This window comes from Episyrphus balteatus, chromosome 1, assembly GCF_945859705.1.
Source record: "Episyrphus balteatus chromosome 1, idEpiBalt1.1, whole genome shotgun sequence".
NCBI classification, from domain to species: Eukaryota; Metazoa; Arthropoda; class Insecta; order Diptera; family Syrphidae; genus Episyrphus; species Episyrphus balteatus.
In genome coordinates, this window is record NC_079134.1 from 129,585,521 (window position 1) to 129,600,296 (window position 14,776).

At 32.4% G+C, this 14,776-nt stretch overlaps 1 protein-coding gene and 8 non-coding genes across 13 annotated transcripts in view; all 9 read right to left on the minus strand.

The window, feature by feature from the left end:
* LOC129907241 (helicase domino) overlaps positions 1-14,776 on the minus strand; it is a 54,357-nt gene that overhangs the window by 30,707 nt on the left and 8,874 nt on the right. For all 5 annotated transcript variants that reach the window (XM_055983350.1, XM_055983348.1, XM_055983351.1 and 2 more), the window contains exons 2-5: positions 6,305-7,160; positions 6,087-6,240; positions 4,006-4,234; positions 14-901 (exon numbers count right to left, since the gene is read on the minus strand). In XM_055983350.1, the coding sequence (XP_055839325.1) occupies positions 14-901; positions 4,006-4,234; positions 6,087-6,240; positions 6,305-7,149 (2,116 nt within the window). In that variant the 5' untranslated portion in view covers positions 7,150-7,160. The remainder of the gene's footprint in view (positions 1-13; positions 902-4,005; positions 4,235-6,086; positions 6,241-6,304; positions 7,161-14,776) is intronic.
* LOC129907927 (small nucleolar RNA Me28S-Am2589) lies at positions 1,355-1,461 on the minus strand. Its single transcript, XR_008771213.1, has one exon. It is a non-coding gene; the product is annotated as a small nucleolar RNA Me28S-Am2589 (small nucleolar RNA).
* Positions 5,915-6,021, minus strand: LOC129907926 (small nucleolar RNA Me28S-Am2589). The gene has a single exon (XR_008771212.1). It is a non-coding gene; the product is annotated as a small nucleolar RNA Me28S-Am2589 (small nucleolar RNA).
* LOC129907928 (small nucleolar RNA Me28S-Am2589) lies at positions 7,262-7,369 on the minus strand. Its single transcript, XR_008771214.1, has one exon. It is a non-coding gene; the product is annotated as a small nucleolar RNA Me28S-Am2589 (small nucleolar RNA).
* On the minus strand, positions 12,684-12,815 carry LOC129907935 (small nucleolar RNA psi18S-841/snoR66). The gene has a single exon (XR_008771220.1). It is a non-coding gene; the product is annotated as a small nucleolar RNA psi18S-841/snoR66 (small nucleolar RNA).
* LOC129907932 (small nucleolar RNA psi18S-841/snoR66) lies at positions 13,110-13,243 on the minus strand. Its single transcript, XR_008771217.1, has one exon. It is a non-coding gene; the product is annotated as a small nucleolar RNA psi18S-841/snoR66 (small nucleolar RNA).
* On the minus strand, positions 13,559-13,689 carry LOC129907934 (small nucleolar RNA psi18S-841/snoR66). Its single transcript, XR_008771219.1, has one exon. It is a non-coding gene; the product is annotated as a small nucleolar RNA psi18S-841/snoR66 (small nucleolar RNA).
* Positions 13,775-13,907, minus strand: LOC129907933 (small nucleolar RNA psi18S-841/snoR66). Its single transcript, XR_008771218.1, has one exon. It is a non-coding gene; the product is annotated as a small nucleolar RNA psi18S-841/snoR66 (small nucleolar RNA).
* On the minus strand, positions 14,293-14,425 carry LOC129907930 (small nucleolar RNA psi18S-841/snoR66). Its single transcript, XR_008771216.1, has one exon. It is a non-coding gene; the product is annotated as a small nucleolar RNA psi18S-841/snoR66 (small nucleolar RNA).

A 14,776-nucleotide genomic window follows, 5' to 3' on the forward strand; every position in this document is an offset into this window, starting at 1 on the left:
ATCTACAACTCACCGTCCGAAGCAGTCTCTCTTTTTGGTGACGATATACGACTGGAATTGATACTGGGTGCCGCGCTGGTTTCCATTACACTTTTGTTCATACCAACTGCCAGCTGCTGTGAGAACTTTTCAGTTTGATCGACAATAAAACTCAAATGCTGATCGAGAGCCTTTTTTCGTTTTTCTTCGAGTTTTGTATGATGCTTGTACTCCACAAGCTTCTCAACATTCGACCAGAACATCTTGACCTCTTTGGATATAAAAGCAGCCACTCGCTTCAGATGTAATTCGTGGGCTTTTTCGGCCTTTTGCGCTGCATTCGCCTTATCTTGGAAGTACTTCTGCACCATTTTGGCACATTTTTTAGCCGCATTCTTTTTCCATTTACGCTCCTGAGCGAAATCAGCGGCCAGCCATACCATTTCTTCCAGCAAGTAATCCCAGTGAGCTTTGGGCCGACTGGGTTCTTGAAGTTTTGGCAAGCGTTTTTCAGTCCATAGTCCCTCTCTCTGTAGTTCAGATATTCGCTGCATCACGTACACCTCTTGCTTAGCTTTGAAGGAGAATTCTTGACCAGCTCCATTGCCCGACGATGCATTGGGTGTTGTTGGCGCGGGTGAGTTTTGTGCATGCGATACTCCTGCCGCACCTGTTGCAGCGGATGTTGTTGCACCATTGTTTGTGGTTGTATAGATCGCAGCAGCAGCTGCTGCTGCTGCGGCGGCAGCAACAACCGATGTTGATGGTGCGGATGGTAGTGTTAAAGTTGCAGATGCGGGTGTTGTTGCGGTTGTTGTTTGCGATGGAGTGGCAGCTGTGACAGGGCCAGCATTTGATATTGATCTACGTTTGTCGGATACACTAGAACTACCAGATACACTAGGTACTAGTGGGGTTCCACCTTTTGATAAATAAAAATAAAAACAAAAAACAATATAAATTAAAAAGTTTGAAAGCGTTTAGAGTTTCTAAAAAAAAAATCAAGGCAGTATTATATTTTATATTTTATCACAACAACGACAATCATGCGATATTTATTTGTTTTTTTTTAGCTAAAATCCTGACAGTTTTTCATTTAAGAAAATAAGTTTATATAAATGAAGAAGCATTCCTTTAATTTTTTTTCAACATAATTTGAACTGAACAAAAAAAAAATAAATCAAAAATAAACTTATCAGGCAAATATAAAAAAATTTGATGATATGATATAATTTCTTATTCAATTTCGACGATGTAGTTTTTTTTTCCTTATTTTATTTTTTTTTTTGGTAATAAAACTATAGTCTGTGGCAATGCTTAAAACCAACAGTTCTACATAACCTCACTTCTTTGTAATTGTTTGAATTATTTTTAATCATTCATCAGACAAATGCCTCGCAAGCAGCGAACATCCTTTTAAGTCGATCCCTCTCAAAAATAGATTGAGTCCAACTTTCAGTGACATTTTATCATCATTTGTTTGATTTATTTAAAATTCAAAAACTTACAAAAAGTTGTAGTTAAGAGCTAAAACCGCTATTTGACTCTGAGATCGAGTCATTATTTTAGGTGATGGGTACATTGCAGTTACAGTTCCTCTCTTTCAATTAAGGAATCAAAAAAAAAATCTGACAAAAAAAACTTAGAAAAGACGATTTAATCAATTAATGGTTTAAGGGTTTCAAAATGATTTTTCTTTAAAATAATTGAACACCCTAGAAGAGGGCCTCCTCTCAACCTTTAATCAAAGTAAATTTGATTGCCAAATAATCGTCATTGTTAGTCTAGCTAAGCAGCTGAAACTTAAACCTATTGATTTTTTAGAAATTGTCCATTGCACAAATGATGTCGAAAATTGCAGTTTTCATGAGGGCCAATAGGATAAAAATGAATGGGAAAAAAGATTTTTGTTATTTTAAGAGTTTGAAAATATTTTAACGGTATTTTTACCAAAATTTTAACGGATTAGAACCAAAATTGAGAGTAACTCATTATTTTTTTTTTAGCCATTCTCCTCGGAAATCATTTGACAGCGAAAGAAAGTGCAATTATTCCAACACATAAGGAACGTGGTTTACCAACCCTTTCAGTTGTAAAGAAATCCAAACCTTCGTTATGCAAAAATAACGAAAATACGCATTCCCAGCAGGCCAGAAATTACATGGTATGGATCAGAAAGTTGAAAGCCATTATCTTTCGTACCAACAAAATATATTCAATCTAGACGGCCTTGATGGTTTTAAATTTTGCTGCAGTGGCAAAATATAAGTAGAGATGAAAAATCACTTCATTTCACACGCCACCTTTTTTGTGTGAATTTTGGTGATTCATTTGTACTGCTATTTCGTCTCTCAAATCACCCCAGGTGACAATGAGATTGCCTCTCAATCCTACTGATCTAGGCTCGTATCCTAGTAGATAAATTTTAAAATTAAAAATGATTTAACAGTCTAGACTTGTAGACTACAGCGATGTTCCTGAACAACGAAATTATTTGAAGAGTCCAGAAAAATCCCTCAAACTTATTCCGGAAAAAAATATACATTCTCTTAAAACCTACACACAAATTTTTTTTATTTATAATAACAAAATGTGCGTAAGTTTTGGAAAAAACAAAATTGATTTTCACAAAGAAATATAGCAAACATCAGATAGTACTCAAGCACATGGTTCGAAAAACCTATTTTTTTTTTTAATAGTCACCCAAGCGTTCACCGGCTATGAATGCACGCAAATACAAGGTATTTCTTAATTTTCCAATGAATTGCATTACTTCATTTTTAATAACACTTTCAGATACACACGTAAAATTTACTTCTCAAGGGTGAATTAATTTTTAATTAATTCAATCAACCTATCATCATTACATTCACATGCATACTCTATAATATTTTGTATGTAAAATCAAACATTCCTAAAAAAAATGGCAACCTCTACAAATAATAAAAAAAAAAGAGAGAAAAAAGCTTCTGCGTACTAAAAAATTGTACGTTTTCCAACTGCAAATTATAATCTCAACTAATAAGTAAATAATTGCAAAATAAAACAAAAATGTTTTTCAGAAATAAAAAAAAACTCATTAAAAATGGAGGACAAAATTAAAACTTTGTTTTTTATTTTTGTTTTGCATATCCAATTAAATAAATTTGTTTTTTGCTTATTTTATCGACTCTAATTAAAAAAAAGATTGAAAACGAATTAACTAAGAAGAAAAATCAAAAACTTAAAGAAAAAATTCAAATGACAAAAAAAAGAGAATGAGCGTTTGATTAGGCACCTGGTACAAGAGGTACGGAAGAGTTTCCTACAGCAGGTGGGATGTGAATTTGACCAAAGACCATCCCGTGACGACCTCCTAAAGGTCTACCGGGTATGTGACCTATGGGAAAAATATGGAATCCAATAACAATTTTGTTTGTAGTTTTGTTTTGTTTTTTGTTTGATGTTGTTGTTGTTGTTCTTGTTTTGTTGTGGTTTATAAAAAAAATTATACGTTGGTCGTAGGATTTGTATATAAAATGATTTTAAAAATAAAAAACATAAAACAAATTCTGGAATTTTTATTCTTCCTATGCTAATTTTGAAACCAATTTTCATTTTTTTTTTTTTTGTGGGAGGGGTATGAAATTAAACTGAATTTATTATTATTATTTTATTTAAATGCACTGAGATTATTATGAGATGGATATAGACTTAGCTATCTTTAACTAGTAGATTATTTAAATATACAAGTACAAAGAAGTTTTTTTGAATTAATATTTACAGCCAAACGAGGATTATATAAAAAAAAAATAAAACCCATAAAAATATTAGAAAATAAAAAACATAAAAACATTTAAAATTCAGTGCAGTTTAGATATAACACATTACATAATATGTATGTTCGTTCATACGTATTTTATTGGTTTCGTTAAGAATAAAAAAAAAAAACGTTGTTTTGTTTAGTTCTTAAAAAAATAATAAATAATAATTATAACAATAAATTAAGAATTACAGATGTAAACGGGGTGAATAAAACAACATTACCTTGCTGTGTCAACTGAACCACCGCTGCTGGTAGTTGGGTTGAAACCGCCACAGGTGTTGCTCCAACAGCTGGAATTTTTATTTCGGCTCCTTGTGGGAAACTACTTGCTACTGTTGATACTACGGATGTTGATTGCGAGGATGCGGTGGATGGTGTTATCAACGATGGAAGTGTAGTTGATGAAGCAGCGCCCTGCTGACCTATGTTCTGAGATTGCGTATTCTGAAGCTAAAAAAAAATAAGAAAAAAGAAAACCCAAATAAATAAATTGTCTAGTATTTTTGGTTAACATTAAAATAGTGAGAAAGATAATAAATAAAGATATTGGTGGCTATAAGTAATCTCCAAGAATTGTTTCCTGAGAATTTATTTTGTTTTCGTACATTTTCCCTAACAAAAATGGAATGCTAGATAAAATCATTTGAAAAATTATCTCCGACAACCGAAAAATACTATAAAAAGCAGTTTCAATCATAGTTTCGTCGGTTTATGATGAGAAGAGGTTTATGATGAGAAGAGGGGATATTTTTTTAAACCATTTTGAAATAAAACGAAACGAGCTTGCAATTATAAAAGTCCCCTCAAAAGTATTGTTAGTGAAATAACTGAAGCTGTTAGGATATCTGAAGGATTTGAAATATCTTGCTCAAGAACAGAAGACATGGTAAGGCTCGCAAAGTGGGTGCCGCATTTGATTAATATTGATACAAAAAACAAACTCGCTTTTTCAAAGGAATGTTTGGAAGGGGACATTGATTTACTCCAATGTTTTTGGTCACCTGGACAGTCATAAAGAGAGGCCTGGTTTCAATAAGAACAAAAATCATTTTCAGCCAGTTCGCAAGTTCTTTGGCTGTGGAAAATCTTCGGAATTAGGAAAACGATGTAGCACCATCAGGCTTTCATCTGTTCCCGAATATAGAAAAAATTATATCTTGGAAGCGATTCTGGTCCAATGAAGAAGTGGAAAGGGCCGTAAGTGAACATTTTGAAAGTTTTCCAGACTCTCACTAAGGCGAAGGAATTCAACCAGTTGGATAAACACTGGAAATAATATCATTATTTAACTGAAAATCACATTCGATCATTGTCAGGCCGAGAACTTTTCATCTTGATGAACATTCTGTTTTCTAGACTTGCTTGATTAAATTTTAGTTCCTCGGTTTACTCTGAAAACTAAGCTTTCTGACACTCACCAAACATAGATTACATGGGCATCTAGTTAGTTTAGGCCCATGAAAGTTGTATTTTTGGTAGCCCCCTTATTTATAAACTTTGTATAACTTTATACAACTGTTTAAATTTGGAAAATGTAATCAAAAACCATGTTCATTGTTGTCTTATAGCTGTCAAACTTATACAAAAGAGTAGATTGTGTTAACCGCGAATAATGTGATTATTATTTTTATTAAATTAATATTTCCAACAATCTGAAAAAAGTTATGTAGTGTATAAGTAGACAAAAATCTAATAAATACGACTGTTCAAGAAAATTTAAATGCTTGAAAAATAGTTCACAGATGTTAAAATCTGCCTAAAACACTATAACATAGCACCTGCAACAATAAGACAACGAAGTCATTATATGCGTATAATGTTCTGTCAATTGCTAATTAGAGCCAAACGTTCTACAGTACATGTTTTTGTTATAGCAAATGAGGTGCGTAGTACACCACCACCATACGTGTGGTTGTTGTTGCAGAGAGACATGCGTAACTAATGCGTATCAAATGCAATGCAACACATTTTGCTAACTCAAAAAAAACCTATAATAATTATTGTTGCCTCCCATTTGATTGCTGTACTTTGTATGACTACTTTTAATCAATCGATGAATTAGTTGATTTAAAAATTGCATTAAAATTAATCCTAATAAATAAAACAAGAGAATTTCAATTTTAGAAATTGTTATCCATCAGACAAATGCCTCGCAAATGCGAACATCCTTTTTAAAGCCGATTGAAACAAAAATAGTTTCAAAAGGCCTTTCAGTGACATTTTATCATCAATTGAATAATTAGTTTCAAAACCAAAAAATAGAAAAAAAATAAATGCATAAATAAAACAAAATAAAACTTACCGATTTAGTCTCCTCACTGACTAATTGATCTAACCGATATGCATTGCTAAAGCTAATAAACTGCGGGCTTGGTGGTTTCTTTCTCCACGTGGGATAGTCCATCATATTACCACCGCTTTGTAGATAAAATAATTCGGCAACATTTTCAGAGTATCTATTTGATTAAAGAAAAATGAATATTCAATTTAAAGCTAAAAATAAGAAATGTCAAAGCATACTTTTCTTTTAAGCTTCTTATACGTGAATATTTGTGTTCCAAAATTCGTTTCTTCAGCGCGTTGAAATCACTTGGAATAGAGGGAACGGCAATGGTAGGCAGGGACGTTGACCCCGCACTACTGCCGTCCGGTAGCTCTAGCTTGATGCGTTTACTTAACGGCGATTGATTTGGTGACTGCGCCGTTGGACTGTTACTATATGCTGCCAATGAAGAGCCAGTCGGTGTTGGTGTCAGATTAACGTTGCTGCTAGCAGGAAATCCTGCTGATCTACCTCCTGGACTGTTACTACTACTCACTGAACTGTTATTATTATTATTGTAGGAACTATTTAACGCCGTTGTTTGTTGTTGTTGTTGTATTTGTTGAATACGTTGATGTTGCTGTTGTTGTTGTTGATTATTATTATTAGAAGTGTTGCTTGATGCAGTTGCAAATCTCAATGTTTGCATATGCTGTTGTTGTTGATGATGTTGTTGTTGTTGTTGTTGTAATTGATGTTGTGACAAATTAGAATTAGTTGATAATGATGACGATACCGCAGATCCACTACTTGTTGCTGCTGCTGCTGATGTTGTTAGATTTTGTATGCCAAGTTGTTGATTAAAGACTTGTTGAAAACTAGATGATATTGCAGTTGTGTTATCAACAATTGTTGAATTTTTTTGAGATGATAAAGAGATCAATGAAGATGATGATGATGATGTGGACAAAGAAGACGAAGAGGGTTGTAAAGATGCTATTGAAACTGTTGTTGTTGGTATAGTTGATCTGCGGTCTGGCACAGCAGGAGGGGCCGGGCTATGCCCTTGCTGCCCCCCTCCTGCTGAATCACCTTCATTCATGTTTGATGCATCTGCAAAAAAAAAAAGAATACACAATTCAAACTTTGGTATTTGTAAATGAGAAGTCTATAGCATCAACTTTATGTTTTCTTCATTCTATAATTAATAACGTCTTTCAATCAGACAAATGCCTCGCAATTGCGAACATCCTTACAACAGGCAATTATTTCAAAAATAGAAATAAAAGCCATAATCAGTGACATTTCATCATCATTTTAAAAGTTTAACTTATTGGGATTAACTTATTTCTGTTGATAAGCTTTCTATAAATGATTTGAATTCATTGATCAAATAGAGCAAGATCCCAGGGCCGCCAGACATTACTTATTTTCTCAAGAAAAAAATGTATGGAATTACGTAGTGCTAGGACATACTATTAGTGAATGGATACTGGCTATCTTGTGCCGACGGCCATTTTACCACTAACAGGTGCTAAAGGTACGAAAAATACGTAGTTAGATTTCTTATTTTCTCAAGGCTGATTTTTATATATGATACTCAGGGAACTAATACATTAATTTTTGTAAGCTGCCAGACCTGTCGGATGGGCCTAACACCTTGCCAGACACGCATTTTAGTATACGGGAAAGTTAGATTTTGTTATATGGAGGTCTGGGAAAAAATTTATAACACATTTTGACTTCAGGACTCGAAAGAGTATCAAGACACGAGTCGAAAACCACATTTTGAACAATCGCATCTAGAGTCATTTGGCCGCCATTTTGTTTTTTTTTTTTTAATTTCAATTTTTCACATAACTCATGTATTTTTGAATCTACAGAAAAAAAATGTATTGCAAACTTGAAGATAATTTAATTTACTACAATATATGTTAAATTACTTTTTTCGATTATACCTTCGGTTTAAGAGTTAGGGTGGTTTTTTTTTGAAGCCATATTTTCGTCATATCTCATTTATTTGAGCTTTTTTGAAAATTAACTTGAAGTAAAAGTTGTAGATCTTTTTATTACCTTCAATTATTACATTAACGGTTTTTCGATTTGACAGTCCGTTTTTGATCTGTAGGAAAAAAACTTCAAAAAGGTTGCAATTTTTATATATAGGAAAAATGTTCTAGTACAGGGTAATTTGCATTAGATATAACAACAACCTAGGCGTGTAGGTTGCACTCAGACAAGAACAAAATCGTATAACTAACACTGCCAGACCCATTCCGACAGCCATTTTTTTTGCCAGACACCTTAAAGCTTTGAAAAAATAGTTTAACTTTACTTATTTTCTCAAGCTTCATTTTTATATATGATACTCAGGGAACTAATTCAATAAATGTTTGTAAGCTGCCAGACCATCGGATGGGCCTGACACCTTGCCAGACACGCACAAATGCTCGCTATGTGTATCAGCGCCAGCGCAGCGTGAGCATGTTTGTAAAGGAGTTTTATAACAAAGCTTCTTTAGATTTGTTATTAATAATCTAATGGGTCTTCCGTAGTATTGAAGTAAAATGTTTATTCTTAATAATACCAATAATTACCACAATATTAAATATATATAATTATAGATAGTTAGATTTCTTAAATATATATAATTTAATATTGTGGTAATTATTGGTATTATTAAGAATAAACATTTTACTTCAATACTACGGAAGACCCATTAGATTATTAATAACAAATCTAACGAAGCTTTGTTATAAAACTCCTTTACAAACATGCTCACGCTGCGCTGGCGCTGATACACATAGCGAGCATTTGTGCGTGTCTGGCAAGGTGTCAGGCCCATCCGATGGTCTGGCAGCTTACAAAAATTTATTGAATTAGTTCCCTGAGTATCATATATAAAAATGAAGCTTGAGAAAATAAGTAAAGTTAAACTATTTTTTCAAAGCTTTAAGGTGTCTGGCAAAAAAAATGGCTGTCGGAATGGGTCTGGCAGTGTTAGTTATACGATTTTGTTCTTGTCTGAGTGCAACCTACACGCCTAGGTTGTTGTTATATCTAATGCAAATTACCCTGTACTAGAACATTTTTCCTATATATAAAAATTGCAACCTTTTTGAAGTTTTTTTCCTACAGATCAAAAACGGACTGTCAAATCGAAAAACCGTTAATGTAATAATTGAAGGTAATAAAAAGATCTACAACTTTTACTTCAAGTTAATTTTCAAAAAAGCTCAAATAAATGAGATATGACGAAAATATGGCTTCAAAAAAAAACCACCCTAACTCTTAAACCGAAGGTATAATCGAAAAAAGTAATTTAACATATATTGTAGTAAATTAAATTATCTTCAAGTTTGCAATACATTTTTTTTCTGTAGATTCAAAAATACATGAGTTATGTGAAAAATTGAAATTAAAAAAAAAAAAACAAAATGGCGGCCAAATGACTCTAGATGCGACTGTTCAAAATGTGGTTTTCGACTCGTGTCTTGATACTCTTTCGAGTCCTGAAGTCAAAACGTGTTATAAATTTTTTCCCAGACCTCCATATAACAAAATCTAACTTTCCCGTATACTAAAATGCGTGTCTGGCAAAGTGTTAGGCCCATCCGACGGGTCTGGCAGCTTACAAAAATTAATGTATTAGTTCCCTGAGTATCATATATAAAAATCAGCCTTGAGAAAATAAGAAATCTAACTACGTATTTTTCGTACCTTTAGCACCTGTTAGTGGTAAAATGGCCGTCGGCACAAGATAGCCAGTATCCATTCACTAATAGTATGTCCTAGCACTACGTAATTCCATACATTTTTTTCTTGAGAAAATAAGTAATGTCTGGCGGCCCTGGGATCTTGGACTAAAAGTGAATTCATCGCTGTTTTATTTTTTTCTAGATTTCAAAAATAATCTAATATAAACTTGCTTAGTTAACGAGTTCAATTAATTTAAGAAAAAAAACAAAAAAAAAATACACTAACAATACATATCTATAAAGATAAGGTTATCTAAGAAATTTCGAGTTAAGTTTGCTTTATGACACATTAATAATAAATAATTTTGTATTTGTTTCCAAATAAATTAAAAAAGTAGGGATGTATATCTGTTGTTGCTATTTTGTTTTATCATACAATTAACGAATGTAATACGTCATTGGTGTCTGGTTTTTTTTAAATTGCTAAAACAAAAACAAAAAATAAGACTGGAAAATCATGTTTCCATTTTTATGAATTAATATAGATGCGAAGTATCTTCTTGAGCTTTTATTTCTTTTTAAGTATGATTTCTGCCACATCAAAAACAAGTAAGTTACAGGGTGAATCACAATAAACTTCTTTGTATGTATTAGTAATCTATTTCAAATTTATTGATAGTTTAATTTTATGTTATCGTAGAATAATGTTTTCCATAGAAAAACATCATAAAACGCTTATGTTTTGCTAATCAATATTATATTTGTTGTTCTTACAGTTTTTTATTAAAAAAAAATATCGTAAAATGAGCAAAAATCGTCGCTACTTACAATAAAAGTTTTTGAAATCAGCCCGTGCAGGGACGAATTAAGAACATACAACCAGTGATCCGACCAAGGGATAAATCACATCTAGATAAATAAAACCAAGGTGACAATAGTGACACCCAACAACATTGCGTACTGTGGTGGTTTTGTATACGGATCAAGAAATTTTTCAAATTAAGACATTCGGAGAAGCCAGAGCCCTTTGATGACAAAGCCATCATAAGAGGAGACGCAAGACCTGACAAGGCACACTATGGCTGGATGAGTTCAAGAAAAATAGTCACAGTTAAGGAGGAAATATCCTTACTGCTCATTTTTCTGATCCGAACAGGTATAACCTGGACATTTATTTGAATTAAAAAAAAAAAAACTTCAACAGTGCACAAAGTTAAAATATTTTGGATTTATGATCAATGGCGAACCATTTAATGTTGACAACATTAACCAACCATCAATAACACGAAGTGATGAAAATATTCAGACATTTTGTGCAATTGAAGGCAGAAAGAAAGATGAGAGAAGACTACAACTCATGTGTTAAATTTGTGGAATAAGAAAGCTAAAAAATCCGAGGCTCACTTCATGTCTGAAAAAAACCGTCTTGAAAACCATGCAACGCCGCCGGACAAGCTGATAATGTATTTTAAAAATAATTCTTATGAAAATTCAGTTCGTAATGCTGTAGCAAACTACGTTGCAATAGAACCAAATGCAACTACATGTATGCACTTTAGTTTTAGACATGCAACAATCAAAAACAGGAAGGTTTGTCAACTTTTTAGGAAATTGGTGTCATGAACCCTTTAGACAGATCAAAACCACAACAAAACAGTCAACGTGTCTTCACAATACCAAGCCATTTCCGCCAATATATCGTTAGCACAAGAAAATCGTGAATTGCAGATAGCATTCGATTGTATGTACATTAGGGCGTTCGTTATTTTTGAATCAAGTTCCTAAGTAAAAAAAAACTGTTTCTAAATAATAAAAACAAAATCCTCTAATTTTTTCAGATTTTTATTTTGACACTAGATGGCGCCCCAAGAGGGTTAAAGTTTTTTATCATTTGAAATAGGTATGTGTTGACTTATAAGGCCATTTTCTTAGATATAGCCTTCAATCAAAATTCTTCATCAGTGGTTAAAACGTCTGGCACTAATTTTTTAATCAATGGGTAGTGGTGATTTTTTAAGAGCTACCACCAGACGGTTATACATCTTGAAAAAAATAACTTTCTGACTTTTGTCAGAAAATCTTGAAAATCGCTGTTTCGCAAATCTTCAAGGACGTCTGGCAAGGGTAATGCCGCGAATAAAACGTCTGGGACCGAACTTTTTGCAATCAAGTTATCGCCCTTTATCGGCTCTATATGAATTTAAGTGGTTATATACCCGACACAAAAATCGGAAAAAATGCACTTTTCAACTCCCCATAAACCATAGAATGCCGTGCAATAAACCTGCCAGACTTTCGAATTCTTCATCAGGACGCTATTACCTACACATACATATGACCCATTTTCGGTTATCCAAAAACTCCCAAAATCTGCTTTGGGCTCTCGGTCTATTATGGTCGCATGTTTCGAAATGATAAGGAAATAGATTTTTAAAAAATCACAATGTAATAATAACATAAATGACGCACAAGTGAGTTACATACTCAATTTTATAAGACAACCTGACCTTTTCGTTCTCTTTTCTAATGAAAATGTTCCCTTTATTATGTATTTGTTAAAACAAACTTGTTTAGAAATATTATACAAGCAATACTTTCATTTGAAAATGTATCGCAATGACTCTATTCTCTATTCAAAGGATTTCTTATTTTGATAGGCTTATGGCAAATTTACGTTTAAAAAATTAATAATAGAGTTTAAAACACTCAGTTGAAATCTCTATACAAAATCAAGACAATCATAAGTCATATTGCACATTATAGAATAGTTAGCTCCTGTTAAATAATGCCACATTTATAATGTTTTTTAATTTCATAAATAAGATGTAAAATTTAAATCAATGTTAAGTTTAAACAAATTTTACAAATGCAAACTCTTAAAATCCTTTTAACTTTTTTATGTGAAAACTCATTTAATAAAGCATACAAATAAAAACTAAATATGTTTCACTAATTTTTGCTTGATTCCTTATGAAACAGGAGACAAATTCAAAGTTTGTGAGTTTCGTCTAGCAAGGTTACAAATTGTTTTACAATATTTTTTTTTCTTGTAACACAGAGTGCCCTTGCGGAAGTCTATAAACATTAAGAAACTTTAACTTCTCCAATAATAAATATGTAAATAAATTCGTGGCACGACACTCCATGAAGGAGTAAAGCCTACCACGGGGTACTACAGTGCTCATACTCCAATTGGTATAGTAAAATCGACGAAGTAAAATCATCTATAGTGTGTCAAAGTCGTAATCGACTTTTATACTTTAGAATGCTTCCTATCACTTCAGCAGTGTACCTTGTTTTTATGTGAGGCTGAATGTTTTTTCTAAAAAATGTTTCTTTTATTATTGTCAACGAACGAAAAATAAAAATGTTTCACTACTCTTCGATTGACTTCTTGAAAAACAGGAGACAAATTCAAATTTTGTGAGTTTCGTCTAGCAAGGTTACAAATTGTGTTACAATATTTTTTTTTTTCTTGTAACACAGAGTGCCCTTGCGGAAGTCTATTTACATTAAGAAACTTCAACTATTCCAATAATAAACATGTAAATAAATTCATTGCACGACGAGTCCTAACGGCTAAACAAAAATGCACTTTTCCATAGAAATGATACCCTTGAAGCTTTCTAGATTCCTCGCAAGACCACTGCGTCAAGGGGCACTATAGTACTGATACTAAGAATGATATATTAAAATCGAAGGAATAAAATCATCTAACGTGTTTCAACTTCATATCACTTCAGCTATCACTTCACTAGTTTTTTGTTCTCATGTGAAGCTGAATGTATTTCTTTTATTCTTCTCAACGAACAAAAAATGTTTCACTACTCTTCGATTGACTTCTTGAGAAACAAGAGACAAATTCAAATTTTGTGAGTTTCGTCTAGCAAGGTTACAAATTGTTTTACAATACTTTTTTTCTTGTAACACAGAGTGCCCTTGCGGAGTGCATATATTGAATGTTATAAGAAATTTTATAAACTTGATAACTACTCTAATTGCAAATAAATAAAAAACAAAAATTAAATTAAAATGTTTCACTACTTTCTGATTGATTCCTTGAGAAACAGAAAACTAATTCAAATTTTGTGATAATTCTTCTAGCAAGGTTACAAATTGTTTTACAATACAATTTTTTCTTGTAACACAGAGTGCCCTTGCAGAAATCTTATTTTAATCTTATTAAAAAACCAAAATTGATCAACTTTGTTACTTTGTTGTTCATTAGTCAATTCGGAAACATAACAGAACAAAAAAAAGAAGTTCAATGGCAAAATATTATGTTCTAAAATTGTATTAACAGAAGATAATCAGCTCTATTCTCAATGAAAACTTTCGGGGAAACGTGTTTGGGAGAAGGGCTCCCAATCGAAAAATTCCCAGTATATTGTTCCTTTTCCTTTTTAATTTGGAGCCCTAATCCGAACATATTTCCCCGGGGGTTTTCATTCAGAATAGGGCTGATTTATTTATTAATTTTTTTTTTTGAGTTAACACTTTTCTTGAGTTCATAAATGTAAATTTTCAAGATGACTTGAGATCAGCAAAGAATGTTTCACTACTTTCTGTTTGACTTCTTAAGAAAATGTAGCCAAATCAAATTTTGTGATATTTCTTCTTGCAAGGTTACAAATTGTTTTACAATATTAATATTTTCTTGTAACACAGAGTGCCCCTGCAGAGAACGTATTTTAAATATTGATAGCATTTCAATTCTAGAAATAAAATAAATTCCCTATTCTGAATAATAACTCTCGCGGAAATGCGTTTGGAAGAAGGCCTCCCAATCAAATAGTAAAGGGAAACTGCGCTTTTTTTACTTTTTCATCAGTATTAACAGCAAAGGAACAAAATTAAAAAAGAAAAGGAATAATATTCTTTGAATTTTTCGATTCCTTTTTCCCCACCACATTTCCCCGGGAGTGTTCATTCGTAAAAGGACTGATGTGTGATGTGATTTGTGATCTTAAAAAAAAAAAACTATTTTTCACCATACCTACTTAAATTGTTTTACATTATTTTTTTTTTTTT